The sequence below is a fragment of the Cnephaeus nilssonii genome, assembly GCF_951640355.1.
Source record: "Cnephaeus nilssonii genome assembly, chromosome: 7".
In the NCBI taxonomy this organism is placed as follows: domain Eukaryota; kingdom Metazoa; phylum Chordata; class Mammalia; order Chiroptera; family Vespertilionidae; genus Cnephaeus; species Cnephaeus nilssonii.
This window is the reverse complement of record NC_137078.1, coordinates 74,651,184-74,678,842: the sequence shown is the minus strand read 5'-3', so window position 1 is coordinate 74,678,842 and position 27,659 is coordinate 74,651,184. Positions and strand designations below refer to the sequence as shown.

Here is a 27,659-nt window from a genome sequence, read left to right as displayed (position 1 = left end):
TAGACAGAGATTACAGCGAAAATGATCTCTTGTTAAGATTGCTCCCAGCAAATGCTATAGGACTGAGTGATTGGTTTTTTTGTTTTGCTTTGAGAGTGAACAGCTTTCATTTCTTAAGAATATATGTATTCATTGAGCATAGCATCCTAGAATAATAGTTTCCTTCCTTCCTTCCTTCCTTCCTTCCTTCCTTCCTTCCTTCCTTCCTTCCTTCCTTCCTTCTTTTCTTCTTTGCATTTCATATCTCCCCCTCTCTGTCTCCCTTCACCTCTCCCTCTCTCTCTCTCTGATATATCACCCAACTCTGGTCCATAGAAACACATGATGTTGACTCTTCATGGAATATAATTTATTTACAAATAATAGTTGTTTTCTGGCTTGAGTCAGATATCTGATAGCTGTGTCTTTATACACCAGAAAACCCATTAAGCTATTCAACTAGTCCCACTGAAACCCCGTTTGGAAGGAGCTTCAAAGGGGGCAGACATCCCCATTTGTTATGAAACTCACAGTAAATATTCTCAAATACCCAGTTCTTTCCTTGACCTCTTTGAAATCTTTTATAAGCTTCATGAACTATTCATGAAACACAAGACACAGTTTTAGATCCTCCTTTTGCAAGTTCTACATTCTGAAGTGTGGAATTTATATCTGTGTGTCTCAGAATAAATTGGTGTTAAATAGTATTAATATTAACATGCTGTTTCATATTAAATAAAAATTCTTTTTAAAAATTTGGTCCCCAGCTTTGCAGGGGTCCTAAGATGCAGTTACTTTGCTACTAGATTTGGAGATTTCACCTTATTAATGATGGTTCTGTTCTTTCTCTGCAATAGGAGAGGGATGCAAGATTTCCTCTGGGGAAACCACAGCTCTCTTACTGAGTTTATTTTTCTAGGATTCTCCACTAACACAGAGATAAATGTTATTCTATTGTCTTCTCTTTTACCTCATCTCCCTCTGGAAAATGGACTTATTATCATCTTGATGTGCATGGATTCCTGCCTCCACACACCCATGTACTTTTTCCTCAGTCATATCCATTCTGAATATGGGCTATGTCACCACCACAGTGTCCCAAATGCTGGCACATCTGGTTTGCAAGAAGAAGACCGTTACCTGCATTGGATGAGTGGCCCAGATGTACAGCTTCTTGACGCTTGGAATCACTGAGTCTTAACTTTTTGCAATTGTGGTTTATGACAGGTGTGTGGCCGTTTGCCATCCCTGAGATATAAAGTCTTCATGAGCTCTTTGTTATGTGGGTGAATGGTGGCCATCTGTGGATTCTGGGGTATCATCTGCTAATAATTCTTCCCTATTGTGGTCCCAATGAGATCAATCACTTCTTCTGTGAAGTACCTACAGTCTTGAAATTAGCCTGTGTGGACACATCTCTCAGTGACCAGGTGAACTTCATCTTGGGCTTCATCCTTCTGTTGGTCCTACTTTTCCTCATCATCATTGTCTACATCAGTAACTTTGCTGCTTCCCACATCACCATGGTTACTATGTTCTCTATTCCATTTTTGGTTATGTAAATAAAACCTGGCTCTGAGGCCTCCCCATAAACAGACAAAAAGCTGGCTCTATTCTACAATGTCATTTCTGCCTTCCTCAACTCCATCATCTACAGTCTTAGGAACTAAGATGTGAAGAGGGCTTTCCTAGGAGTGACAAACTGGAGCAAAGCACTAGAATGAAGTCACGGAAACATGGGTACCAGCAACAAACCTGGGACACAGCCTATATGACTTTTCCATCCAAATTCTTTCCAACATCAGTGAGCACATGTGATACATGAATGGGCTAGATTCAGTGAGATGATGAAGGAGAACCCCCAGAAGGCTGTGGCAGTAGGTGTTCCTCATGCTTGAAGACACCAGACAGTGGACTGACTTATTGAAGGCAAGTCATATGTTTAATTCATTTTTAATTACCAGTTTGTAAGACCTGGCCACGAATTGGCATAATTGTCATCTTTCTATTACTAAATGAATAGGAGATTGAGTGATTGAGCTCTGGACTCATAAAATAAATTCAAATGGTGGGCATATGATGACTCCTAAATCAGTGACCCCACTATAGCTCAACTTAAGAAAAATGTAAGAACAATTTGAAATAAATAAAAGGGAATCATATAAAATAGAGTTCAGGGAAGTGAAATATGGGTCATTTTTCAACCACTAGAGTATGAATTTAAGGCACATAAGCCCTCATGTCATTAAAGAAAGGAGCTTTGCTTTACTGAAATGATATCTGCATAAAGGAGTGAAAATTGGGTGAAAATCTCCCACCCAGATACTTTCATAATGCATTTTCAGCTTTATTGAAATATACTGACATACAATGAACAGTAGATATTGAAAGTATACAATTTGATGAGTTCTGAAATATATCCTATATAATAAAAGGGTAATATGCAAATCAACTGAACAGCAGAACTACTGGTAGCTATGACGTGCACTGACCACCAGTGGGCAGGCGCTCAACACAAGAGCTTCCCCCAGCCCGCAGGACTTGATTGCCAGATCAGAGCCTGCTGGCCAACCTACAGTCCCTTCCCCTGGCCAGCAGGCTCTGATTTGGGCAATTGGGGAACCGGGGGAGGGTAGTGGAGGGGGGCGGGGCCGGCTGCCGGCAGCCAAGGAAGATGGCCCTGATTGCAGGCCAGGACAAGGGACTGTACCCATGCACAAATTTCATGCGCCGGGCCTCTATTTATATCTGCAAAACCATCACCATAATCAAGATCATTATCATCATCATTCCCCAAAGTTTCCTTATGACTCTTTGCAGTTCCTCTGTATTAGTTATTTATTGCTGTGTAACAAATTACCCCCACAATTTCATGGCTTATAACAACAAACATTTATTATGTATATTTTTTGCAGTTTCTGTGGATCAAGAATATGAGTGGTTAGCTTGGTTCTCTGGATTATGGGCCCTCACAAGACTGCAATGAAGGTACCATTTGGAGCTGCAGATATCCTAAGGCTCGACTGGGAAAGGACTGCTTCCAAGCACACTTGATTGTTGCTAAGATTCTGTTCCTGACAGGCTGTTAGACTGAGGGTCTCATTTCCTTCTTGACTATTGTACAGAGCATCCATCAGTTCCTTCCATGTGGGCCTCTCGCTAGAGCAGCACACCACGTGGCAGCTGGCTTCATGAGAGTGAGCAAGAGAGCGAGAGAGATTGAGAGCAATGCTGAACCAGGGTCTTTTGCAACCTAATATTGAAAGTTACTGCCCCCTCACTTTGGGGTATTGCGATTATGAGAAATGAAATACTAGGTCCAGCCCAAACTCCAGGGGAGGGGATGACAAGGGCATGAATATCAGGATGCAGGTGTCATTGGTTCATGCAAAATGTTTCTCCCTTGTGATTTAGACTTTTGCTAATCAGGTAGTCGTCTGTGGATTAGCATCACCAGCATCACTTCTGAGTGGTTAAGAAATGCAGTCTTGGCACCCTCCACCTATGGAATCAGAATTTGAATTTGAAGAGATTCTATAGGTGATTTCTAGGTACTCTTAAGTTTGAGAACAAAGTTTTAGCCAACACTGCAAGGACAATATCATACCACCTGTCTCAGTAGACCTGTAGTATAAACTCTAGACTTTTAAATTTAAATATGTTAAATATTCAATATACAGTGTGGGGGGGAAAGTAGGTTTACAGTTGTGAGTATGCAAAACACACTTTATTCTTGCATTATGTATTAATTATTATATTATTTATTTGTATTATAACTGTAAAACTACTTTCCCCACCCCTATGTTTTGTATTTAAGTAATATATTTAAGTCATTCACTATTACAGAAGTATTTTTACATAAAGCCAGATCCTCTGGCAAAAAGATCAATTTATACTCCCACCAGCAATGTGTGAAAGTCCATGATTCATTGTCTTCTGGTCACCCTGGATTATTTAAAAACTCTTAGCCAGTTTCAAAGGTGAAAAACTGGTATCTCATTGGTATTTTAATGTGCATGTCTTTGGTGGGATTTTCCCATATACTTATTGGTTATTTGAACTTCTTCTATGAACTGTTCATATCTGTTGGCAGTTTTCTGGGGTGTTTGACTTTTTCTTACCAATTCATAAGAGCTCCTTCTATATTAATGATATTCTTCGGATGTCTGCAAACATATTGCAGTTATATACCTTGTTTTGTTATCTGCCTTTCACTTTTGCTTCATTATTTACACAACACTATGGCTGGAGGCCTCAGAGATGGAGGCCTTTGCCTGCCCCGTAGGGATCCTCCTACCTCTGGAGGACTGTTCCTTTTCCAGCATTTCCAGTGGGCTAGGATAATATCTTCGAGGACAATGTAAACCTGTAGCCTTGGTTTCTTGCAGAAGGCACAGGCATTCATGTTAAATAATTCTGGCCAGTACAATTTAGTTTTTTGCAAGGAGTTTCATAGGAATGTGCATCAGCAAGGGGCTGGGGAAGAAGGACCCAAGGGGCTGCATGTTAACTTATGGGAGTTGTCCCTAGAACGTCATGGGGACTGCGTTGTTGGATGCTGGAGTTCCTGCACCAGCAAGCAAAGGCAAAAGCCGGTAAATATGGGTGATGCCCAGTAACATGAACCTGCAGATTGGTGAAGCCTGGGAAAAAACAACGTACCTTTGTAAAGATTCCATTAGGAATAAACAGAGTTTTGGGGAAGGTCCCTCCAAGCAAGAGGGAACAGAGCACAAAACTCCCCACGGAGTTTTAACCTCTCTCTGGACTACCTAAACTTTGCATCTGGGGATAACAGTAGACCCACTCTCCCCTCTCTAATTTTCCTCAACCTTAAGTGGACAGAGTAGAGTCCTTTTTCCTTGAGATCACCCGTGACAGGTTGTGGTTTTCCAAAATGAATTTTATTAGAAACAAGAGGAAAAGGGAAATCATAAGGTATAAAAATACAAATGAACAGAAACAAGTGGTCATAAAATTATATTTTCCCCTTTTCTAAGATAATTTCAGTCAACCTCAAAGTCAATGGAAACTCATGTATATAAGATGGTAAGATTATATATAAGATATAGAATTCTATAACCTGCTATATAGTTAACAGTGCTAGATTAATTATATTGAATGTGGACTATGGGTACATTTTAATATGTGTCTTGTAAAGTACGGTGCCCATGGTGGTCTTTAACTGCCCAGTGGCCTCTCAGGTCTCAGCCCTTGGAGGGTGTGTTCTGTCTGGCATTTCAAATCCCTTGGTGAGAAGCTTTCCTCAAGCAGGAAAGAAGGGGCCAGTCTTTGGCTGAGGCACCTCACTCCCTAAGGCCTGTAGCACCAAGGACTTGACAGGTGACAGAAAGAACCTGCATCCTGCGGTCCTGAGACAGTGTGGCAGGGAAGCGACCTGGGGTCCCCTCTGGCCAAAGTGAATTCAGTCCTGCCTGGAGGGCGGGATGAACTTCAGGCTCCATCCTCTCTAAGTGGAGTTATATTTGGAACTTGGCCCAATATATCCCTGCAGGATCCAGACTGGGCTTGGGCAAGAAGTTGAGAGCCACATCGGGGAGAGGCCTGTGAGAGCTGAGCCCAAGAGCCTGGCTTCTGAGACAGGAGGGCTCCTTAGGCGGGGCCATCCTGGCTCATACTGGCCGGCCTCCTGGGCACCATAGGGTAGCGGGAAGTCAGGGCCGGAGTCCTGGAGCCTCACTGTACCCTGCAATCCCTGGATGAAGTCCCCTCCCTCTCCTCCTGACTGGCCACTCTTGTGGCCACACTGAGGGCTTGGCACGTTCTCCTTGATGACAGGGTCTCTCTCTTCCCTGCTCTGCTCTACTGTTCCTGACCCCAGCATGGAGTCCACTGCAGCACTTGGCAGGGCCATGGAGGCCTCTTTCTCCACCCAAGGGGCGCTCAGGACTTGGTGGGTCGTGTCCAGCTGAATCTGATTTAGGTTCCCTCTCAGACCCTCCCCAGAGTGAACCTCCTACCTCTGGAGGGCTGTTCCTTTCCCATAATTTCCCTGGCCCAGCCTGGGACGCGCTCTCCCTGGCTGCCCAGTCTGAGAGGTCAGGGACTCCAGGTCTGTGGTCCATCTCCCTTCCACGTGGCAGGGCCTGAATTCAACAACCAAGCTCTGTAGGCAGTAAGTGTTCACAAACACGGGTGGTGGAATCGTCTTTCTAACCTGCAGCTCTGGCTTTGTTCTTCCCCTGCTCCAGAACCTTCAATGGTTCCTGTCCCTGGAATTCAGTCCCAGCTCCTCTGTCCAACCATCAGAGTTCTTTGGGAGCTAACTCTGCCCACCCCTCCAGCCTCCTCTCCTGTCTCACACCCTGCACTCACTGCAGCCTGAACCACCTGTAGATCCCCAGACACACACCTCACTTCACACAGCTAGGACGCCCTGCACAGCTCCTCCCTGACACACCCATGCCACCTGTCAGCTCTCCCTTCATGAGAGCCCTCCAGGATTGCTCCTCTCTGTTTGTGCCGTGGTGTCACTAATCGACTGACGGATTCTACAAACACTCAAAGGTGCCAATGGTGTATCAGACATTACTAGTCACTGGAGACAAAAAGATGAACAAAGTTGGTCCTGCCCTTGTCCACGCTGGCCAAGGACTGGGGGAGGGGGGAAAATGGAGATGGATGCAGGTGTGGTAAATATGCAGGAAGGGTACACATGAAATTATGCACTAACACAGAAGAGGGTCCCACTGACTCTTTTTTCTCTGAGGGGTGTGGGTAAGAGTTCACAGGAGAGGCAATACTTGAGGTGGCCCCTAAAAGACGAATAGGAGTTTGATAGATGGAGAGGGTAGAGAAGGGCCTATGAGATAATATAAGAAATTTAGAATGTTTTTTCATTTATCCCACTCCTGATATAAAGGTTATTGTTTTTAACGTTTTAATTTACTTAGTTAACCCCACACGACATGATCAATATTGGTTTACAGAGACCATGTTCAGTTAGATTCACCCAGATGCATATGGCTTTCCTTGTTCTTTATTCCTTCTGGCTTCAGACCTTCCATCTGCATTTACTTTCCTTCCTCCGAAGTTCATACTTCAGAATTTTCTTTGCTGGAGTCCTGCTGGTGACACATGTTCATAATTTTTGTTACTCTACACGTCTTTATTTCATCGTCATTCTTTAATGATATTTCGCTGAGTACAAAATTCTGCGTGGGGCCACCTCCCTGGGGCTCAGTCTGCCGGGGACCTCATCCAAGCCCACCTGCATCTGGAAGAAAGAGCCAGACTTCTCAGAGGTCAGTCTGTTCAACAAGTGGGACCCCAGGGCCTTCCGTATGTTCAGCAGAGAAAGCTTGCACTGACCTCCTGAAGGATGGCCCCATCTCCATCTGAGTTCTGATGATGGCACCACTTGTCACGTAATGGTCCTGAGATACACAGGTAATGGAGCTACCTGCTTGATGCATTGTGATGTAACTGACACCAAAGCGGAGGTTCCCTTGATCATGAACTCCACACAATCCTTTCCACCATGCTCAGTGTGGAAGTCTGGAAGTGCACCTCGTGGGCAGCTTCAGTGACGATAGACCATAGTCACAAAAACTTACTCATGAACTTCTTAATGAATTTGACAGACAAGACGATGACATTCACTTAGTGACATTATGTGTGACAGAATTAAATGACTGGGAAGAGCCCTGGCCAGTGTTGCTCAAGGGTTAGAGGGTTGGCCTGCTCACCACAGAGTTATAGGTTCAATTCCTTGTTAAGGGCATGTGCCTGGGTTGCAGGTTCCATTCCTGGCCCTGGTTTGGCTTGTGTGGGAAGCAACCAATCAATGTGTCTCTCTCAAATGGATGTTTATCTATCTCTCTCCCCCTCCCTCCCTCCATTTCATTCTCTCTTTAAAAAAAAAAAATCACTGGAAAAAATATCCTGGGGTGAGAATTAACAACAAAAAAATTTTTTTTAATGACCAGGAAGCAAATGAAAACCACTTTTCAAAATAATGTATGGCATTGCTGTCAACATTAAAACTGGAAATTTACAGAGCCTCCTTCCAAGATCGGGTCCAGAAGAGGAGCTGTGTGCTCCATGAGCTTTACCAGGAGGACCAATGATGAGTATTTAAGATGTAGAGAGAGAACAACTTGGTACAGGACTGTATTCCTGAATGCCACTTCCACGTGTGTATTTCTGGGCAGCAAGATGATAAGCAAATAGCCTGGCCAGGTAGCTCAGTTGGTTAGAGCATGTCCCTATACACTAAGATTGTGGGTTCGATCCCTAGTCAGGGCACATACAAGAATCAACCAATGAATGCATAAATAAGTGGAACAGCAAATCTCTCTCTCTCTCTCTCTTTCTCTCAAATCAATAAATTAGAAAAAAGATGATAAGCAAACACTAGAGAACCTCTCCACTTCTCTGGCTGAGCCCTCCATTTTGTTGAACATAGTAGATCTACCTTGATATTTTTTAAAATACTGATCTCCAACAAACATACTATTTCCTGGAAATTAAGCTCTGCTCTTAAAAAAAAGGAATAATAATAATAATAATAATAATAATAATAAAGATGGCTTATGAGAAAAGATCTCTTCTCCAGGAAGCTAACAATAGGAACTACCAAATAAATAAACTTTTTGGCATGACAGAGACCAGTGACGGTGGTTGGACAAAATATGAATTTGGAATCTATATCCGTGGAGTCTTAGTATCTTTCAAATGACTTTCAAAATAATTTAAGTTAGCAAAAAAAGAGAGAGAAATAAATGAAAAACATGTGTGGTAGTTGTTTTCTTTTAGCACATTTCCACTGTTGTTACTCAGAAGAATGTTGGCTGTCATTTGGCTCTTTAAAAAAATCTGGCATTCCCCCCTCCTTTGGCTACACTTAGGATAGTCTCTTTAATTATAATGGTCTGAAGATTCTCTTTGCAGTATCTGTCTGTAGATTTCTTTTTTTATTCATCCTATTTAAAATGTGCTTGCAAAGACCAGCTTTGTTTTGTGATTAGGGATAATATTTGAAGATTATTTAAATCATAAGGGTGAATATTGTCAGAAAAACATAATCTAAGATTTGCAAAAGGCCCTCTTGGTGTTGCCTAGCAGATCCTCTGAGGATTATCTGACTTTAGAGGGGTGCACTCCTTTAATTGACCTTATATGGACTAGGTCATTTTACAGCTTTGCAGGTATAGTTGTGAAGTTATAGAAAACTATAGCAATGCAAATTATTCCTATCTAGAGTAATGAAATGATTCATATCCACAAAAATGCAAATGTTCAGTAGAAAACATAAATTTCTATAAGTCAAATTATTCCTTGAACTAATCATAACATCTTATGAGTTTCTTCATGAATTAACGGGCTCAGGGAAATTTTTGACATATAAGAAAAAACATAAAGAAATAAATTCATAAGTTCATTAAGAATTCTATTTATTAAGTTACTAGAGGCCTGGTGCACAGATTTGTGTACCGGTGGGGTCCCTCAGCCTGGCCTGCAGCCTCTCACAATCTGGGACCCCAAGAAATGTAGTAGTGCCAGAAGCAGCAGGCGGCTGGGGAGGAACCTGAGCCCGGGCCAGGCGTCACACTGCTCCCGCTCATCCCGTCCCCACTGTACCTGCCACAGAGGCAGGAGAGGATTGTGCCACCACAGCTGCACTTGCCAGCCATGAGCCTGGTGTCTGGCACCTGTCAGTCAGCTGAGCAGCGCTCCTCCTGTGGGAACACACTGACCATGAGGGGGCAGCCCCTGCATTGAGCATCTGCCCCTTGTGTCAGTGGGCATCATAGCGACCGGTTGACCAGTCATTTGGTCATTTGGTCACTTAGGCTTTTATATATATAGATTATTCTATTCTATATATCGAAAGAAAGTGAAAAATATTCTTCAGCAGTAAAAATAAACCAACATGGATACATACCCAAACCTATTGTTGAGTGATTAAATCAAGTTACAGAAGAATACATACTTTATAATTCAATTTTTTAAATCATGAAAACAACTAATGAATTGTTTAACAATTGTATTATAATATATAACTTCAAAAATATTAATACAAGCACTTAATAAATTTTAAACCCTGAAATATAAACACTAAAATGTTAATAGTAGTTATCTCCAGGTCTAAGGTAATGGTCATTTTTCATTTTCTTCCTTTTGTTTGCCTCTGACTTTTGCAATTAAAAAGAAAAAACAAATAATTAGCTAAAAGAAGACATATTCAATGCACGTAATAGACAAATAATTAATATCCAAAATGTATATAACAAACTACAAGTCAAGAAAAGGCAAACAATATCTTATATTATTGAACACTTAACATTTGTTACTCACTGTGATAAGTGCTTTACATATATTATCGTATTAATACTTCCAACAACTCTCTGAAGTGTATACTACCTGGTATTTTCTTTCCATACCAGAAGAGGAAACTGAAACTCGGAGAAATAAGGTAACTTTCCCATCATCACTGAGTTAGTAAAGGGTAGGTAGAGTTCAGAACCCACCCTACTCAGATGACAATACTAGAAGTTAGATTCACTAGCAACTAGGGAAATGACAAATGAAACAAAAAATAATGTTGCCACTTTCCATCTATGCGATAGACAAGAAAATTAGGATGTTTGAGATATATACACAATAGCAAGTATTGATGGGAATGAAAGGTGTAGATTGGGTGTAATTACTTGGAAGAATAATTTAGGAATATCTAGTAAATTTAAATTTTCTTTTATTCTACAATCTTCAAAGTCTAATATACATAAATCCTAGAAAAAATATTTCTATATGGAAAAATGTCCAAAGACATTAGTTGCAGAATTATTTAAACAGTGAAAAATTGGAAATAAAGAAGTGTTCAATAGTAGATAAATAAAGTGTGGTATATTCAAATGCTTGTCAAAGGGAATAAGCAAGGCCTATTATTATCAAATGAATGGATGTCAGAACCATGATGTTGAATTAAAATTTTGTCAGAGTGATACTGACCTCACGCTACCATTAAAAAAAAATTAAACTTATACAAGAATAATTCTATATATTGTTCATTGATACAATTGTATGTAGCAAAAACTTAAAAATACATTGAATAAACTTCAGTTTAATCACAGTGATTGATTCAGGGGAGTTGGTAATGTTCGAAGAACACTTCAATTTTCTCTGTAATTATTTCATCCTTTAAAAAAAGATTTAAAATGTAAATAGGTCAGATTCAGTTTCACCAGTTGAGTCCAGACCAGATCGATTATTTGCCATACAGTTACACAGCTATGTCTAAAATAACTGTAGCTTAGACTTTATAACATCTAGTGCAAAGAGCAATGCTAAATATTATCTGTAAATGCATGGCAGACAGTAAGGCAAGACTGTCTTCCTGCATAATCTGTCTACTCTTTATGCCACTTTCATCCCCAAATCCTTTACACTGTGGAAAAGCATGTACACATGTTAAACATTTGGCTGTGATCATATTGCACTGACATAAATTTTCAAAGGCAAGAAAAACAACCAGGAAAAGCAATAAAGCAATGGCCTTGAGCCATAAAGATAGAGTCTTTGTAGAAGAAATCCTTTGCTTTCACTACTTAACTGAGTCACTGGGTGGTGGCAGCTGAAAGTTTTCCAACCAATGGGGAGATCTTCAGTTTAGGGATGGCCACACCCTCTCCCAGCTGCTTACAAACCCAGGAAGACTCAGGGTGATCAGAACGGATGTATTTTTATGAAACCACATGAGCTCCATCATGAGTCTGGACAACTCTGAAAGATCCTAGGTCATTGAGCCATCTGTCTTCCAAGTACTTTCAGAAGGGCCCCCTTTACATCCTTGTTCCGGAGGCTATAGATGATGGGGTTAAGGAAGGCAGAGACAACATTGTAGAACAGGGCTAGCTTCTTGTCCCGCTCTGGGTTATACCAGGAGCCAGGCCTCATGTACATGATCATGGCTGGCCCATAGAACATGGTGACTACAGTGACATGGGAAGCACATGTAGAGAAGGACTTGAACCTCCCCTGGGATGAACGGATTCTCAAGATGGAGATAAAGATGGGAACATAAGAGGCCAGGATGAGGGAGAGTGGGACCAAAAGCAGGATGAAACCCAAGATGAAATCCAACTGGTCATTGAGGGATGTGTCTGCACAGGCCAACTTCAGAACAGCAGGGACCTCACAGAAGAAGTGGTTAATCTTGTAGGGACCACAATAAGGCAGACGCATGGTGAAGACAGTGTAGATAAGGGCCCCAGCTATGCTAATGGACCAACAGACTGTGACCATCTTGATACAAATGGGACGGCTCATGCGTAGGGTGTAGTGAAGGGGGAAGCAAATGGCTACATACCTGTCATAGGCCATAATGGCATAGAGGACACACTCAGCAATGCCCAGGACCAAGAAGATGAACATCTGGGCTACACAAGCTCCCCAAGAGATAGTCATCCTTGGACACATCATATTAACCAACATCTGGGGCATGGTGGTGGTTACATAGCTCATGTCCACCAAGGAGAGGATACTGAGAAAGAAATACATGGGCGTGTGGAGGTGTGAATCCAGGTAGATCAGGGTGATGATGAGTCCATTGCCCAGAAGGGTGATGAGGTAGAGGAGGAGGAAGAAAGTGAACAGGGCCATTCTGACCTGTGACTCACTGGAGAAGCCAAGGAGAATGAACTCGGATACAGAGCTGTGGTTCTTTTTGCCAAGGCTCTGCATGGTGATCTACTTATTAAAGACAAACAGAACTTCCCTGTTCTGTCCTTGGCCTTGTGGGAGGGAGGACAGAGTTGATAGAAGTTGAATCACACACAGAGCATCTTGCACAGAAAGTTGCACACAAAAAAAGATTTGGTTAAACCTTTGTTGAGTTGGATGAAAAGGGAAAGGAAGCTAGGGCAGTCCGGGAAATAAGTCAGAAGCTCTGGATTCGGACCTTAATAGAATATAGGCTGTCTGACTGCCCATAGACCCTTCCCTGGAAACCACCCTCACCCACAGAAGGCATCAGGTGGCCATGTTAGTAGCAGGGGACCCAGCCAACCCCCAGCCACTCAGAATTCTATTAAGGATGTACACTTGTCCCAGGCTGGAAGACAATTCTCTGCTGAGAATTTAAAATGATGACACTGAAAGTCTGTCAGTGGGCTATAGGTGGCTGAGATACTGTCAATGCAAAGCTGGTGTGATGGTAACTCAAAATCACAGGGGAGCTAAAGCTATAGAGAAGAAAAAGGGAGGTCTTGCATTGATGGTAAAATAGCAGGCGTGCTGGGAAGCAGAGAAGAGAGACCTCACAGCCCTGAGCAGCAGAAAGAGTGACTCTGCTTCCAGAGTTGCTACCTCCAGCCCCCAAGCCATGTCTGAACTTTGTTTCTTATGCTTAGATATCTGTGGAATTCTCTTTTGAGTCCTTACAATTACCACCCAGGACCACATTTTAAATTCAGCTCTTCCTGAATGTCCCATGGTTATCACTTACCCAACTGTGTGACCTCAGGCAAGTCTCTTCACCTCCATTGGCCTGTCTCACCATCTGTTAGACAGAGGTAACACATCTATGGCATAGAGGAATGGCAAGGAGCATATGAAATATTGTAGGTCAAGAATTTTGCAATATATATATAAACACTAGGCAAGTAAAAGGGGTTAGTGTAAGTGGAATGAGTCTAGAAATCAGAAGAGCGAGGGGCTGGTCTTACCTCTGCCCTGATTTTGCTGTGTGATCTTGGGTAACTCCATAGCTCTCTGTGAACTTCAAAGCCCCATGTTTAAGTGAAGTTGTTGGACTTGACCACTCCAAAGGACCCTTCTGGCTCTGCTATTCTTTGATAGCAGTAATGCCAGGCTGTAACCTACGACTGCATCAATGCCATGAACACCAAGGGGAGCTGAGCAGTCAGCTGAACAGGATTGTGTTGGCAGGAGATGCCTTCTGGGAGCTGGAGACACGCGACCAGAGCACAGGAGAGTGCATAGAGCATAGATTCAGGGGTCAATGCACCTGAGTCTTGAAGCCTTTTTACCTACTCGCAAGTCACTTAGCCTCTCAGAGTCTCATGTTTGCCATCTATAATACCTCCTCCATAGTGGAGAGTACATGAAATATACCTGGTTTATTGAAAGTGCCCAGTGAATGGTAGCAATTTAGATCATGAGAAGCTGAGTGGAAGGAAGAGTAGAGGGAGGGGAGAGGAGCTGTCATAGCATTTTCAAGCTTCTGAGGTTCCAGGAGACAGGGTTGAAAACATGATTGTGAGGACTGATTGCTGCAGGATGATGTGACAGTCTGAGGCTGTATGGGCAAAAGAAGATGGTCTGAGCTTTAGGAAACATCAATAACTGGATGAAAAAAAAATGTCCCAGAGAAACAATGTTTATCAAGGGAGGAGGAGAACTAGGGAAGCTCAGTCTTAGACATTGAGAAGAGAAACTTTAAAGAAATAAGGATTGGTCAGCAGTGCAAATGGCAAACCCTGAATCCAGGATGATAGGGCTGCTCTCACCCTCCTATCCACCAGTTCACAATCCAGACCTGGACATTTTCTGTGGCCTCTTACTGGCCTCCCTTCCTGGTGCACCCATCAGCAGGTACTGTTTCATCTCTCGTGCCCCTTCTCATGCCTCCTTAGGCTGGAACTTAAGGCCTTTCCCATCTGGTTCTAACCAATTTTCAAGTCTGTGATGCACCAGAGCCTCTGAAACTTCTGAGCCATGTTGTTAAGAGCACAACCACCAAAAGGATCCCAGTCTGGGCAGCAGGGGCGGCCTCCTCTCTGAGCCAAAGACCTTCCAAGCCACCTTTCTCAGTTCTGGAATATATGCCAGGCAGATCTCCACCACCCTTTCCTAAAGTATTTATCTGCTTGAATGTTTCCATAATCCTTTCTTCTGCTTCACATCCCACCAACCTTCAAGGCTCAGCTCGGGGTTTCCTCCTCCTTACCCACCAGCCTGGTCTTGTAGATTTCATGTACTATTTTCTCAGCCAGGTTGTAGGCAGAGGCTGCCTCATTTAGATCTCTCCACAGCTCTAATAGGGATCGGCAGACCGCTTTTGGAGTCCTGTTTCAGTGCTAATTTTCTCTGCTTCAACATCAAATTCTGCTCTGCCTTCTGCCAAGCTAGTGCATGGCAGGACCAGGCCTAAATCCTGAGTCTCTGGCTGTGGGCTCTTAACCACTGCACTCTGCCACTCTCTCAAAGGCACCCATGAAGAAACAATTACATCTAAACCTCACACCAGGAAAATGCCATATTCATATCCACTCTCCTTTCTCCATCAGCCATTGCGTCCCTGCTCCTTCCCTGGCTCTGCAATTCTGGTAGAGAAGAAGGGAGCAGACGCCTCATCAGGGTGCACCAGGGGTGAGGGTCCTCCTGAGAAGGATGTGTGCACATCTGGGGAAGTGTGCTGGAGATCCCACTCCTGCTCAGTGAGGGCAGGCGCACCCTTCTCTCCTCCCCCAGTGAGTGGGCAGAGACTAGGGTGGGATCTTTTGTCCATTCTTAAGGATGCCCAGGGAAGGAAACTCTCCCATCCCCTCCCTCAGTCTCACCTACAAATGACCAGCACCCTGTCCTTCTGCTTGAGTCGCCTCCTTCACTCCTGCGGCAACATCAGCCTGGTTTCTCTTGATCTGTGCTCTGTGGCAGAAAGCAGTTCACCCTGCTCCTTGGCACGGTGCCCTACATGGGAGATGTGTGCCTCTCCTAAGTGTGTTGGACGCAGCAGCCCTGGAGGGAGGGGCTCCCAGCGGGCAGACCCAGGGCCCTCTTTGATCAGAATGGGGCTGGAGAGTGGATTTCCAATCCTGAAAAGCCCTGAGGATTCCCTGTCCATGCTGGTAAATGCAGCACAGAGCCTCTGGGAAGATGAAAAACACAACCAGGAAGTTAATGTCCCCAAGGCATTTCAGGAGTGGCCCCGAGAGCAAATGAGCTGGACATCCTTGTGAAGTTTCCGGTTGGGGATTGAACTTCCTTCCCACTGAGACTTAGAGGAGGGAGGAGTCCTATGGCTGAGCTGCACATTTCTGTGTGACAAAGTGATAATACTAAGGTGTGCTTTGTGTCCTCTCCAAGCACCTTTGTGTGTCTTTTATGTCCTCAAGCATTTTATTCAAGGCCACACACCTAGTAGAGGTACACCTACGGCTTGACTATAGATTATATAAATACTGCCAATAGCTATCAATATCCTCATAACTACCACTATTGAAACCTATTACCCAAGGCCACACACCTCATGGTGATATAAATGCTACCAAACCTATTACTGCAGCATAGCTACTTACTATTGAACATTTACTCTTAACAGAGGCTATGCCAGGCAATTAATCCTCACAACAAGGTCAGTAAGGCATTTGATAGATCAGGAGGCACAGAGAGTTTCAGAGAATTAAGTGGCTTGTTCACACCCCATAGCAGATACATTGTGTCGTCTGAACTTGAATCTAGATCAGTCAGATTCCAAATGGTTCTACTGCAGCATCTCCATGGCCAAGGTGCAGTACTGGTGTACAGGGTGTGTATAGTCAGACTGGAGGGCATCTATAAGGCCAGGTGGTCAAAGGCCAGGACAGATGCACAGTCTTCCTCAGGCCCACTTGGAGGACACTGTCTCCAACTAAGTACACTCTTGGCTCCTTCTGGAATCCCTGAGGCAGGAGACTGGCTCAACCTCATTAACTGCTGCTGGACAGAGCTCACTGGGTAGAGCCTGCCTCATGGGTGGAAGGCACTGACCAACTATGAGAGATGGTCCAGTCCAGCAAGGTAGAATTTAACTTCTGTAGGGTGTGGTGACGCAGGTCAAGTTCAAGGCAAGGTGAAGTTCAGTTTGGGAACTGGGGGACTTCAGGCCAATGGGGAATACTTTTACCTTGGTAGAGGCCAGTGATGAGGAATCCAGATCAAGTGATAATCAAGGGCCAAAGAGTGTCTGTGCGCAGGATTAGGGCCTGGGTCACTAGATGGGACCTGAGGTGAAGAACTGATGAGTCCTGGGAAGTAGAGGGGTCCTGGACACAGCAAGTCACCTTAAAGGGCAGGTTCTGATGGTAAAGTCCAAAGAAGTCCTATTAGTATAGCTGAAGCAAAAAGATGAGCAAGTCCACAGTTGAGCAGGACTGGATGCTTCCCCAGAGTGTGGGACTGTGACTGCTTAGGTCCCCAGAAACATAGCACATTCACTCAGGCAACTCGGATTTTTAGGTCTAACAAGTATCAGCCACAGTGGTCAGCCCCAACTGTGGGGAGACAGCAGGGCAGCCAAGGATGGGATTGGGTAGGATGGTCTCATATCTTAATTTTCATGAAACAGTTTTGGTTTATTCCTGTTGTAGATCAATTAGCTCCTGTAATTATTTTAAATACTCCCTTTACTCTCAAAATGTGTCAGAGTTTTGACATTCTATGGTCTCTAGATATGGGGGCTGTGGGCCAGGTAGCTACCTGATCTGGGGTAGCCCTAGCCAGGGGCACAGGCAGTAGATATTTCACAGGATGGTCATAGATCTTGCTGTATTTCCTCTCTTGACTATTTGTCTATTCTCTATATCACCCCCTTACCCAGACTTAGGTTCTGAAACCCCCAAGACACAGAGCCAGGGTTTGTTGTGCAATACAGAAAGAAAGAAAGAAAAAAAGCCAGGTTGGTGGTTGAATGCTGACTCTACCACGTTCTCACCATATGACCTTGGGCAAGTCACTTTCCCTCTCTGAGTCTAACTTACATCATATCAGAACAGAGAACAATGCTGTGAGGGTTAAGAAGATGCGTGTAAGGTGCTTAGCACACGTCCTGGTATCCAGAAGGGGCTCAGTCAATGGCAGGTCCTATACTGACAGCAAAAATTGAGCAGTCCTAAGGGTCAGCCTAGTTCTTCTCTGGGTAGGGGAGGGGGAGAAAACACTCAGCAGCAGGGGCAGGAACCCAGATGCCTGGATTGCAGTGGAGGGCTCCTGCCCAGGCCACACATGCCTCAAGCAAGTGAGAGGGAACAGTGGTAGTAATTTTCTTCCCCCCCGCAAAAAGGAGGAACCTCTTGAACATGAAGCAGAGATTTCATGTTCAAGAGGGGATTGCACATCTATAATAATAAAAGTATAATATGCTAATTAGACCAGACGGCTGAACAGCGGAACACCCATCTGGATGACCTTCCGAAGAAAGCCGGGGCTGCGAGGGCCGAGCCCCTTGCATGAATTTCGTGCATCGGGACTCTAGTCTATAGATAAATAAGCAGGTAAGGGAGTTTGTCTGAGTGCTGTGCCAACCATTTAGCAATTGTCTCATTCAATCACAGTCTGAGTTCAAATCCCAGTCTGGTCTCTATTAGAAAATCAAGCAAGTTACTTGACCTTCCTAAGCTTTAGTTTCTTAAACTGTAAAATTTGGATAATAATATGAACTTCACATTGTTCTGAGGATTAAGTGAGGTGAAGTGTTTAAGCACATGACACCGAACATAGCATGTACTCAAGAAATGGGAGAAATCATCGCCTTGGTCATCATCACCACCAACCTCTGAGGTCACACAGCTGGGAAGTGGTCCAGATGGGGCTGGAACCCAGACCTGTGCCCTTTGAAGCTGTTTTCATTCCAGCAAGCTTTTCTGCCTCTCAACCTCATTCCTCTTGGCCATGGTGTATTAAATATATATATCCAAATTGTGGTTGGATTCAATTTGTTAAAATTTTGTTGAGAATTTTTGCATTTGTGTTCATGAGGGATATGGGTCTGCAATTTCCTTTTCTTGTGCCTTTGGTTTTCACATCAGAGTGGTGCTGGCCTCCCAGAAAGAGTTGGGAACTATTCCCTCCTGCTAAATTTTCTAGGGGAGTTAATGCAGACTTGCAAGCTTTTCTTCCTCAGGATTGCTACAATTCATGACTGAATCCATCTAGGTGTGGACTTTTCTTTGTGAAAAGGTCTCAACTCCAGATTCGGTTTGAAAAATAACTATATGACTAGTCAGGTTATCTATTTCTTTTCAAATGAGCTTTGGTACTTAATGTCTTTTAATGAATTTGAACGTTTTACCTAAGTTATCTAATTTATTGAAATAAAGTTATTTATAATATTCCCTTATTATCCTTCTAATCACCCCTTCCCCTCTCCCCAATCCTCTTGGTTTCCTCACACACATGCACCGATTGATCAGTACTCACCTGCAGACCTCCAGGGCGCTCTCATGTGCTCTCTGTCTCTCTGCAGTGCTTTTTTCTAGGGCTTTGCTCTGTGCACTCTTACCATCTTGGCCTCTGTCAGCACGAGCAACTATACAGAATACCACAGACTGGATGGTTTAAACAACAAACATTTATTTCTCACAGTTCTAAAGACTGAAACCTGAGATCAGGGTGAAATGCTCATCATATAATATTGTTGTTGTTGTTGTTGTTTAAGGCAGAATGCTTAATTCATTAAGATTTTCCTGCTGAAAACAGAAAATCCAGCTAACAGTGGTTAAATATGCAGAAATTCATTTTCTCCACATACAGGCAGTTGAGGTGAGCAACTACTTGTGCTAGTTCACAGCTGGATAACATTAGTGAGGGGCACCCCATGATTCTCTGAGCCTGTTTCCTCATGGTCTACTCGAGATGGCTTGTCTGATTCCAGACACAACATCTGTATTCCTGGTTAGAGAAGGAGGACCTAGGGGAAAGGGTTGTATCACAGTCACTCTATCCCTTTTGTTAGGAAAATCAGTATTTTCACAAAAGCTCTTCAGCTGAGTTCCCATTTTGTCTCCCAGGACAGGACCAGGTTCCATGACTGCCCCAGCTGAAAGGGATTCTGGGTAAGGGAGAAATGGAAGTGCCATTTGGGCTTGGACCATTCATGACCTCTTGACTACCCCAAACAAGTGTTGTCAGGAAGAACATGGTTTTATCAGCAAGGAAGGGGGAAATGAATAGTCAACCAACTAGTATCTGACACACTAAAATTCTATGTGAAGTATAACATCAGTGGGGTGAGGAAAGCAGCCACTTTCATTTAGGTATAGAAAAGAATAAGAGAGAAATATAACAGAAATGTTCTTTGTTGTATGTGAGAAACTACAGGGTAATTAAATTCTCCTCTCTTTGTGTGTGTTAATCCTCACCCGAGGATATTTTTTCCATTGATTTTCAGAGAGAGTGAAAGGGAGGGATTAGGGAGAGTGAAAAACATCAATGTGCCTCCCATTGATTGGTTGTCTCCTGCACGCACCCGACCTGGGCCAGTGATCAAACCTGCAACCCAGGTACATGCCTTTGACCAGGAATCAAACCCGAGATCCTTCATTAAGTGGGCCGACCCTCTACCACTGAGCCACCCTGGCCAGAGAAGTTAATTATGTTCTTCTTTCTACCTTTCTGTCATTATGAATTTTATCTGATGAACATGGATTACTTTGCTCAGAAAACAGGGAAGCCTCCAGCAGGAATTATCCTGGGTTTCAAAGAATCCACAGGGGAGTGGCCTCCAGACTGGGAAGCAGGATTCTCTATTTCTCTCTCAGACTCTGCAACCTTAAAGCTCAGGGAGAGGCCTCGTGAACAACTCAGAACTCCCAGAAAGACTGGAGTCCAACCTGAGGGGCTCAGAAAAGCTGAAGGAGGGGCCCCATCCCCAGGCTATGGACTTGAGTGGTCTTGGCTGTCACCCGCGCCCGCCCCCCCCCCCCCCCCCCACAAAGCAAAGTGTGTGGGAGGCACTTTACAACCAGGCAGACCTAGATCGGGGTCTCAGCTGCCTCGAACAGCTGTTTGACCTTGGACAAGTCTTTTCACCTCTGAACTTCAGTGTCCTCATTCACACAGTGGAAATAACATGCTTCTTTCACAGAGCAGTTGGAGAGTTAAGTGAAATGATGCCTGAGTCGGGCACATGAAGGTGTATAATAAACGCCGGTCCCTTTCCCCTTTTCCTTCCCTAACCCCAGAAGAATGTGTATCTAGCAGAAGCCCCAAAAGAGTCTGCTGCCCTCAAAAGTTGCTGCTCTTGCCTGGCTGGTGTAGCTCAGTGATTGAGCATCTACCTATGAACCAGGACATCACAGTTCAATTCCCGGCCAGAGCACATGCCCCGGTTGCAGGCTCAATCCCCAGTGTGGGACGTGTAGGAAGCAGCCCATCAATGATCTCTCTCATCATGGATGTTTCTCTCTCTCTCTCCCTCTCCCTTTCTCTCTGAAATCAATAAAAAATATATATATATTTTTTAAAAAAGTTGCTGCTCTTGTGTCTGGACCTCCCCCTCCATATGTATCTCTGTTCTTCCCACCCGCGCGGCCTCCCTGCCTGTGGTCTGGCTTGTGCCAGATCATGACACCGGGTTCAGCACTGGGTAGAAGCACAGCCTGTGTGGCCAGACAAAACCGCGTTCAGGATCCCAGCTCTGCACAGCCTCCTTAAGGCTCCAAGCTTCCATTTCTGTGTCTGTAAAATAGGGATAGTACTGCTATGAGGATTTAGTGTATACCAAATATCGGGCCCATAATAACTATTCAAAATAAAAACAAACCCAATGGCCGACATTATTATGCTACAGGGGGCACAGCTCCATTTTACAGTGAGGACGCTGAGGCTCTGGGAACCTAAGTGACTTGACCAGGTCGCAGTGACCAAGTCTGCCTGCTGACAGTCGCTGGGTCTCTCGTGCACAGTTGCTTCCCCAGAGGTTGCTCTTGCTGAGCGGAAGGGCGGGGCCATCCCTGTGCTGTCAGTGGGAAGTGTCTGCTGGGGCTGCAGCCTGGAATTAAAGATACTGGATGAGGGTGAGGATCCAGCTTGGGGGAGATGGGCAGGATCAGGGCAGAAGGGCTTATCAAGAGGAGAGAAGGCGGCTCAGACAGCCCCACACACCCTCACCAGGAAAAGCAGCGCAGGTAAGGGCTGCTGCATTGTAATGCAGATGGGATTCTGGAGAAGAGAGAAATGAGAGGGTGGAGGGGCAGATATGGGGCAGAGGGGAGCTTCAGAGAGCCTATCATTGATGTCAGCAGAGACCAGTACTTGCTTTTAGCTCAGTACAAGACAGGCTGGGAGGTGATGACCAGGATTGGGGGTGCCACGGACTGGGGCAGGGTCTTACTCTGAAGGCAGCGTCTGCATGGGATGCTTAGGGAGGTTGCACATTTTGGAAATCCATGTAAAGTGTGCTCTGGCAGGAGTGGGTGAGTGAAGGCGGCAGCTGCCCCAGAGGTGCACCTGCTCCCTGGACCCAGCTCCAGGCCCCTCTCTGACCCTCGGATTCTATCTTCAGTTTCCATCTCTTTCCAGTCCGGTGCTACTCTGTCCTGCCTCTCTGGTCCTCTGTGTCCATCTGTGTACATTGATCCTTCCTGATGTTCCTCTGTGTCTCTATTCTGCCCAGTCTGGGTCTCTGCTCTGTGCTCTAGTCCATTTTTGCTGCCTGTAGATGGGGATCTGCCACCTCAGGCCCCCCTATTCACCTGCTCTGTCTTCAGTCTCCCAGGATCTCTGGATCCTGCCAGGCTTTCATGGCTCACCCCATCTGTCCCCTGGCCCAGCAGACAGACCCCTGGCCCTCAGAGGAGGATACACCTGGTTACCCCAGAACCAATGCTCTCTCCTCTTCCCAGGCAGCGCTGAGAATTCGAGGGGCTGCTGGACATGGCAGGCCACGGGGAAGAGCCAGCTCTGGCATCACCTGCCTGACCTCTGACCTTCCCCTCATGCAGCTCGCCATGAAGAAGGAGACCATGGTATGGAGGGCAGCGGGTGGCAAGCAGCCTCAGGGAGGGTCAGCATATGGCTGTATGGCTGTGTCGCTGTGCACGGAGTGGGCACCAGCAGCCTGGCGTTATTGTCTCCTTGCACCTGCTTGGCCTGGTCAGCTGCCTGGTCAGCTGTCACTTCACTTTTTGGTCACAATTTCCGGTCCTCTTGCCCCCTTTTATTTCAGCTTCTACCCTGGAGGAGGCAGGAAATGAGAAAGCACCTGAGGAAGTAAGTGGCAGAGGAAGAGGGAGGACCTGTGTTCAGGCGGTCAGTCCAACCACATTCTCATAGAGGCTCAGAGACAGTGTCAGCTGGTGGTTATGAGCACAGGCACCGCAGTTGGCTACCACTGTGTCCCCGGGCAAGTTGTGTCCCCGCTTTCCTTATGTGTAAAATGGGGAGAGCAATAGTGCCTGCGTCACAGGGTAGCTCTGTGCAGGCTCATAGTCAGCTTGTAGGCATTCTGGTACAACTTCTGTTTCCTATGACAGGTGTTTGTTCTGATTGGAGGGTGCCCACAATTATTGTTAAATATTTCAACCAGCATCCCAGTTATGGGGATAAAAGAAAGTAAAGCAGATCATAGTGCTTGGCACATAGTAAGCTGTTACAGCAACAATAATACTATAATGTATTGAATTATTAAAGTAATTACATTATTATATATAATTGCACATTATTGTTATTAAATTGTTGAATTTATTATTTAAAATAATATTTTATATTATTATTTATTGGCTTGGATAGAAGTTGAGAGAAATGCTAGAGAGATTCATGACAATTGGTGCCAACTCTCTCAACCTTCCTCCCTCAGCCAACCTGTGCCCTGATTTCTCCTGGGACTTGTGACCTCCAGACACATAATTTTCTCCAGATCTCTGAGGAACAGGAAGGAAAAGCATAGGAAGAGAGAATGTCTATACTCTTTTCTTTTCTCTCTCTCTTTTATTCTACAGGGTCTCCTGGTCAGTAAGTATTTATTGGGTCTTAATATGTGCCAGGCTCTGTGTTAAGTAACAAGGTTACATTGGGAAACAATCCAATCAGGCACGTTCAAGCTGAGCTGCTCAGTGGGATGTGCTCGACTTGTGGAATTTCCAAGTTAATGTGGACTTGCTGCCTGGAGCTCAGACAGAGTCCAAGGAGCTGACCTGGGATCCATCTTCTTCCTAGGTCTCCTCTCTGCATGTGGCATCTTGGGCCACTGTGATGCTTTCTGCTTCAGCTCTTGCAGTAGCTGGAGATTTTTCTAAGTGCATGGCCTGCCTTGCAGTCTGGTGACCAAAACTGGGTCTGGTTTTAAGGAGCGAAGCAAGGATATTGGTCTAACTTTCTCAGACTTTGTCCTGTAGACAAGAGAGCCATTGAAAGATTGAAGTAGTGGTTCCATCAAACTTTTGTTTTAGAAAAAGTGCTCTGCAAACCAGTGCACAGGGTGAGCTGGACAAAGGCCCAGCTGGAGGGCTGAGGTGAAATCCGAGTGAGAGAGAGAGATGCCAGTGTCTGAACCAGATAGTAGGGGGATGCATGGGTATGAGAGGCACTTTGGAGGTGGTGGCAATGGAACCTGGGGACAGATAGGATGTAGGGGGATGAGAAAGAAGATGAGGAGATTTCCCCAGGTTTCTGGCTGGTATGACTGCGTTGATCTTAGAGATGCCATCAATTACTTCCAACCAAAAATTCTTTGCCCTCATGATTTCCTTTTCCCTTTTGAGAATCAAAGCCAGAAAACATTCAGTACATTGAGGACTCAGAGGAGTTGAGCTCTGGTTTGGTTAGCTATGGTTTTGCTGCTCGTGAGAAACCCTACTGCAGCTGAAGAAAGAGCGAGATTCAGTTTCTCCCACATGTTCCCTCTCTGAGTCTCCTTTCTCCATTTGTGAGATGAAGATAAAGACCCCTGCCCTAACTTCTCACGGAGTCATCATGAGGCTCTCTCATGAGGCTCAGAGAGAGAACGAGTGCCAAGGTATATTGTAAAGTACAGGCCAAAAGCTGAATTCTATATTTTTAGCCCAAATGGAGATACAGAAGCCAGGCTCATCATGGTGGATAAATGATGTCACCCTTTGTTTTCCTCACATGGGGTTTCTGGTCCCTAGACCAGAGAGTCAGGCAATTTCTTCCCAGTGAAGCGTGTTTTACTCTCAGGAGAGTTGGGGGAAGGATGATGGGAACCCAGGGCTTCAGGGAGCCCCAGTTTCTCACCAGGGGTCCTAGTTGCAGAGCAGCACCCTTGGACACATGCCGCTGGTTTAGAGACAGTGTGTTCCATTGCCCTCAGCCTTCGTGTGTGGTTCAACCAGGTCAAACACCCTTTATCATCAGACTCTTAAAGAGCAAGCCATTCATTGGCTGTGTGTAAAAAAGAAAAAGAAAAAGGAAAAGAAAAGTTAGAAATGGCAGCACATTTTTTGATTCTTGGCCCTCAGGTAGAAGATTCTCATATCGTTGGGATTCTTCTTCCCAGGAAGAATGTGGCTTTCAAAGTAGGTATTTTTATTTCTGTTTCACAGGTAAGGAAACTGAGGCCTACACAGTGAGCTAACAGCCCCAAGTCACATAGCAGATAAAGCCAGAGCTGGGATTCCAGCAGAACCTGCTGTCTCTAACCCAAGCCCTTTCCATGCTGCTGTGTGGTTTCTCTCCCTTCGAGACTACCAGGCCCAACCCATTGTACTTTTCGCAGAAACTAAGGCCAACCTGGGGAGACAATGCAACCTTCGGTGAAAGGTAGGAATTTAATAAAAATAGTTTCTGCCAGCTAACTGAAAGCTATTGAGTAATCTCTGAGAAGGTCCTAGAAAAATACCTAGCATATATAGGAAGTTCAAAGTGTATTCACTTTCTTGGCCAAAGTCAAGAAACCATCTGATGCATTAAAAGTAGACACAGGTTCTTATGAAGACTCGTTCATGATGTTCCAAAGGAGAACAAGCAGACTGCAGAACAAGTAGGCTGAGTCAGATAAATTGGAAAAGGAATAATACCGAGAGCATTGAGATTGCTCCCATCCCCTAAGTACCGATGATGTACATGACATCTCTTCAGTAAAGCTGTCCTCCCCCTATTCCTCAGGAAGAAAGAAGGCTCGCGCACTTAAGTTGAGAAAGACCTAAGAGTCAGTAAGAGGCTAAAAAAAAAGTGAATGAAATGCTCGGAGAAGCAACAGAGCGTGGGCACCTGGGAGAATGAAAACTGTGGTCATCGTATATGATGGAGTATCTCTGGATGTTTCCTTGCATAATTTGGACCTGAATCTCAGTCCTGTGTGTGGAGAACCATCCAGAAATGCAGCTAACATTTATTACGCATCGACCACCTGTTAGGCCTTCTGTGTGATGCTTTTCATGCCAAAATATCACCCAATCCTTGCAGCAAACTTGTAACAAAGCAACCATTATTCTCATTTTTGTACTCGAGGAAGTAGTCTCAAATGGATAGAATGCTGGGTAAAGGGCTTGCTCAAGGTCATTTATTCAGTAAATTATAGAGCCAAGGATTTAGAACTCAGCATTCCTTCTAACACACCATGGCCTGTGATGGGTAAAATTTGAGTGGAAAAATAAACTGATGTCTTCAACAGGACCAAGTAGGTTCTCTCACTAAAATTTGCCAAATTTCATAGAGTACGTACACTAATATTTATTTCTGAACACCTGGTTGCCTAACTAAGGAGAAGAGGATACTAAGGGGAAGTAGAGATCAGCTAGTCCAATGCCTTCATTTCACAGCTGAGGAAACTGAGGCTTGGATGGGTAATTGCTGGTGGGTCAGAGGCAGAGTCTAAACCAGACGTGAAAGCCCTTTTCTCTTCATAAATTTCCTGGGAGTGGTGGCAATAGACAGGAGCGGGTGAAATAGGCTGTCATGCTGAGGGGGATCATGGTGTTTCATCATAACTGGACACTGACCACTACCCTGACCCCATCAGTAGCCCTCACCCTGGTGCATAGTTTAGCTAAACCTCTGTCTGAATTGGTGCCTTTTTTCCCCCTTTAGAAGTGGAACACAATGCAAAATCTAACCAGTCCTATGTGACTGAATTTATCCTTCTGGGCTTCTCCTTCAGTCCCAGGCTCATGCCTCTGTTCTTCTCAGCCTTCCTGATGACCTACCTGTTGATTATTCTGGGCAACAGCTTAATCACCATCCTCATTTTCCTGGACTCGCACCTCCACACACCCATGTACTTCTTTATTGGGGTCCTTTCTATGTTGGATCTTAGCTACACCACTACAACTGTGCCCCAGATGTTGGCACATATGGCCAGCCAGAAGAAGACCATCTCTTTTGCCAGCTGTGTAGCCCAAATGTACATTTTCTTGGTGCTAGGCATCACCGAGTCCTGGCTTTTTGCCATCATGTCTATAGACAGGTACGTGGCCATCTGCCACCCACTCAGGTACAAAGTCATCATGAGCCCATGGCTGTGTGGGGTAATGATCATTTTCTGTGGACTCTGGGGTGTCATCTCTGCTCTTGTCTACACTGTGTTTGCCATGCGTCTGCCTTACTGTGGCCCCAACAAGATCAACCATTTCTTCTGTGAAGTCCCAGCCGTCTTAAAGCTGGCTTGTGCAGACACCTCGGTCAATGATCGGATAGACTTCATTCTCGGCTTTAGTGTCATCCTGGTTCCACTTTCCCTTATCCTTGTCATTTACATCAATATCTTCATTGCCATCTTGAGGATCCGTTCAGGCCAAGGGCGGCTGAAGGCCTTCTCCACCTGTGCCTCCCACATCACTGTGGTCACCATGTTCTGTGTGCCGGCCATGGTCATGTACATGAAGCCTGGCTCTGAGGCATCCCCAGAAGAGGACAAAAAGTTGGCCCTGTTCTACAATGTCATCTCTGCTTTCTTCAACCCCATCATCTACAGCCTCCGAAACAAGGATGTGAAGAGGGCTTTCCTCAAGGTGACAGGCTGGGGCAGGGACCCAGAATGA

At 44.8% G+C, this 27,659-nt stretch overlaps 2 protein-coding genes and 2 pseudogenes across 4 annotated transcripts; 3 read left to right on the top strand and 1 right to left on the bottom strand.

The window, feature by feature from the left end:
• Positions 1-843: 843 nt before the first annotated feature.
• On the top strand, positions 844-27,659 carry LOC307103708 (olfactory receptor 2A12-like; the record flags this gene model as incomplete). The annotated part of the gene is made up of 2 exons (XM_079778218.1): positions 844-935; positions 26,786-27,659. 2 exons carry the CDS (start codon positions 844-846, stop codon positions 27,657-27,659), a joined length of 966 nt encoding a protein of 321 aa, XP_079634344.1.
• LOC307102700 (putative olfactory receptor 2B3) lies at positions 994-1,703 on the top strand (annotated as a pseudogene). Its single transcript has one exon. The product of its transcript is annotated as a putative olfactory receptor 2B3 (transcript).
• LOC307102699 (protein N-terminal asparagine amidohydrolase-like) lies at positions 6,612-8,080 on the top strand (annotated as a pseudogene). Its single transcript has 3 exons — positions 6,612-6,632; positions 7,184-7,653; positions 7,929-8,080. The product of its transcript is annotated as a protein N-terminal asparagine amidohydrolase-like (transcript).
• LOC307103442 (olfactory receptor 2A12-like) lies at positions 11,740-12,684 on the bottom strand (the record flags this gene model as incomplete). The annotated part of the gene is made up of 1 exon (XM_079777798.1): positions 11,740-12,684. The coding sequence occupies one exon, from the start codon at positions 12,682-12,684 to the stop codon at positions 11,740-11,742; it is 945 nt and encodes a 314-aa protein (XP_079633924.1).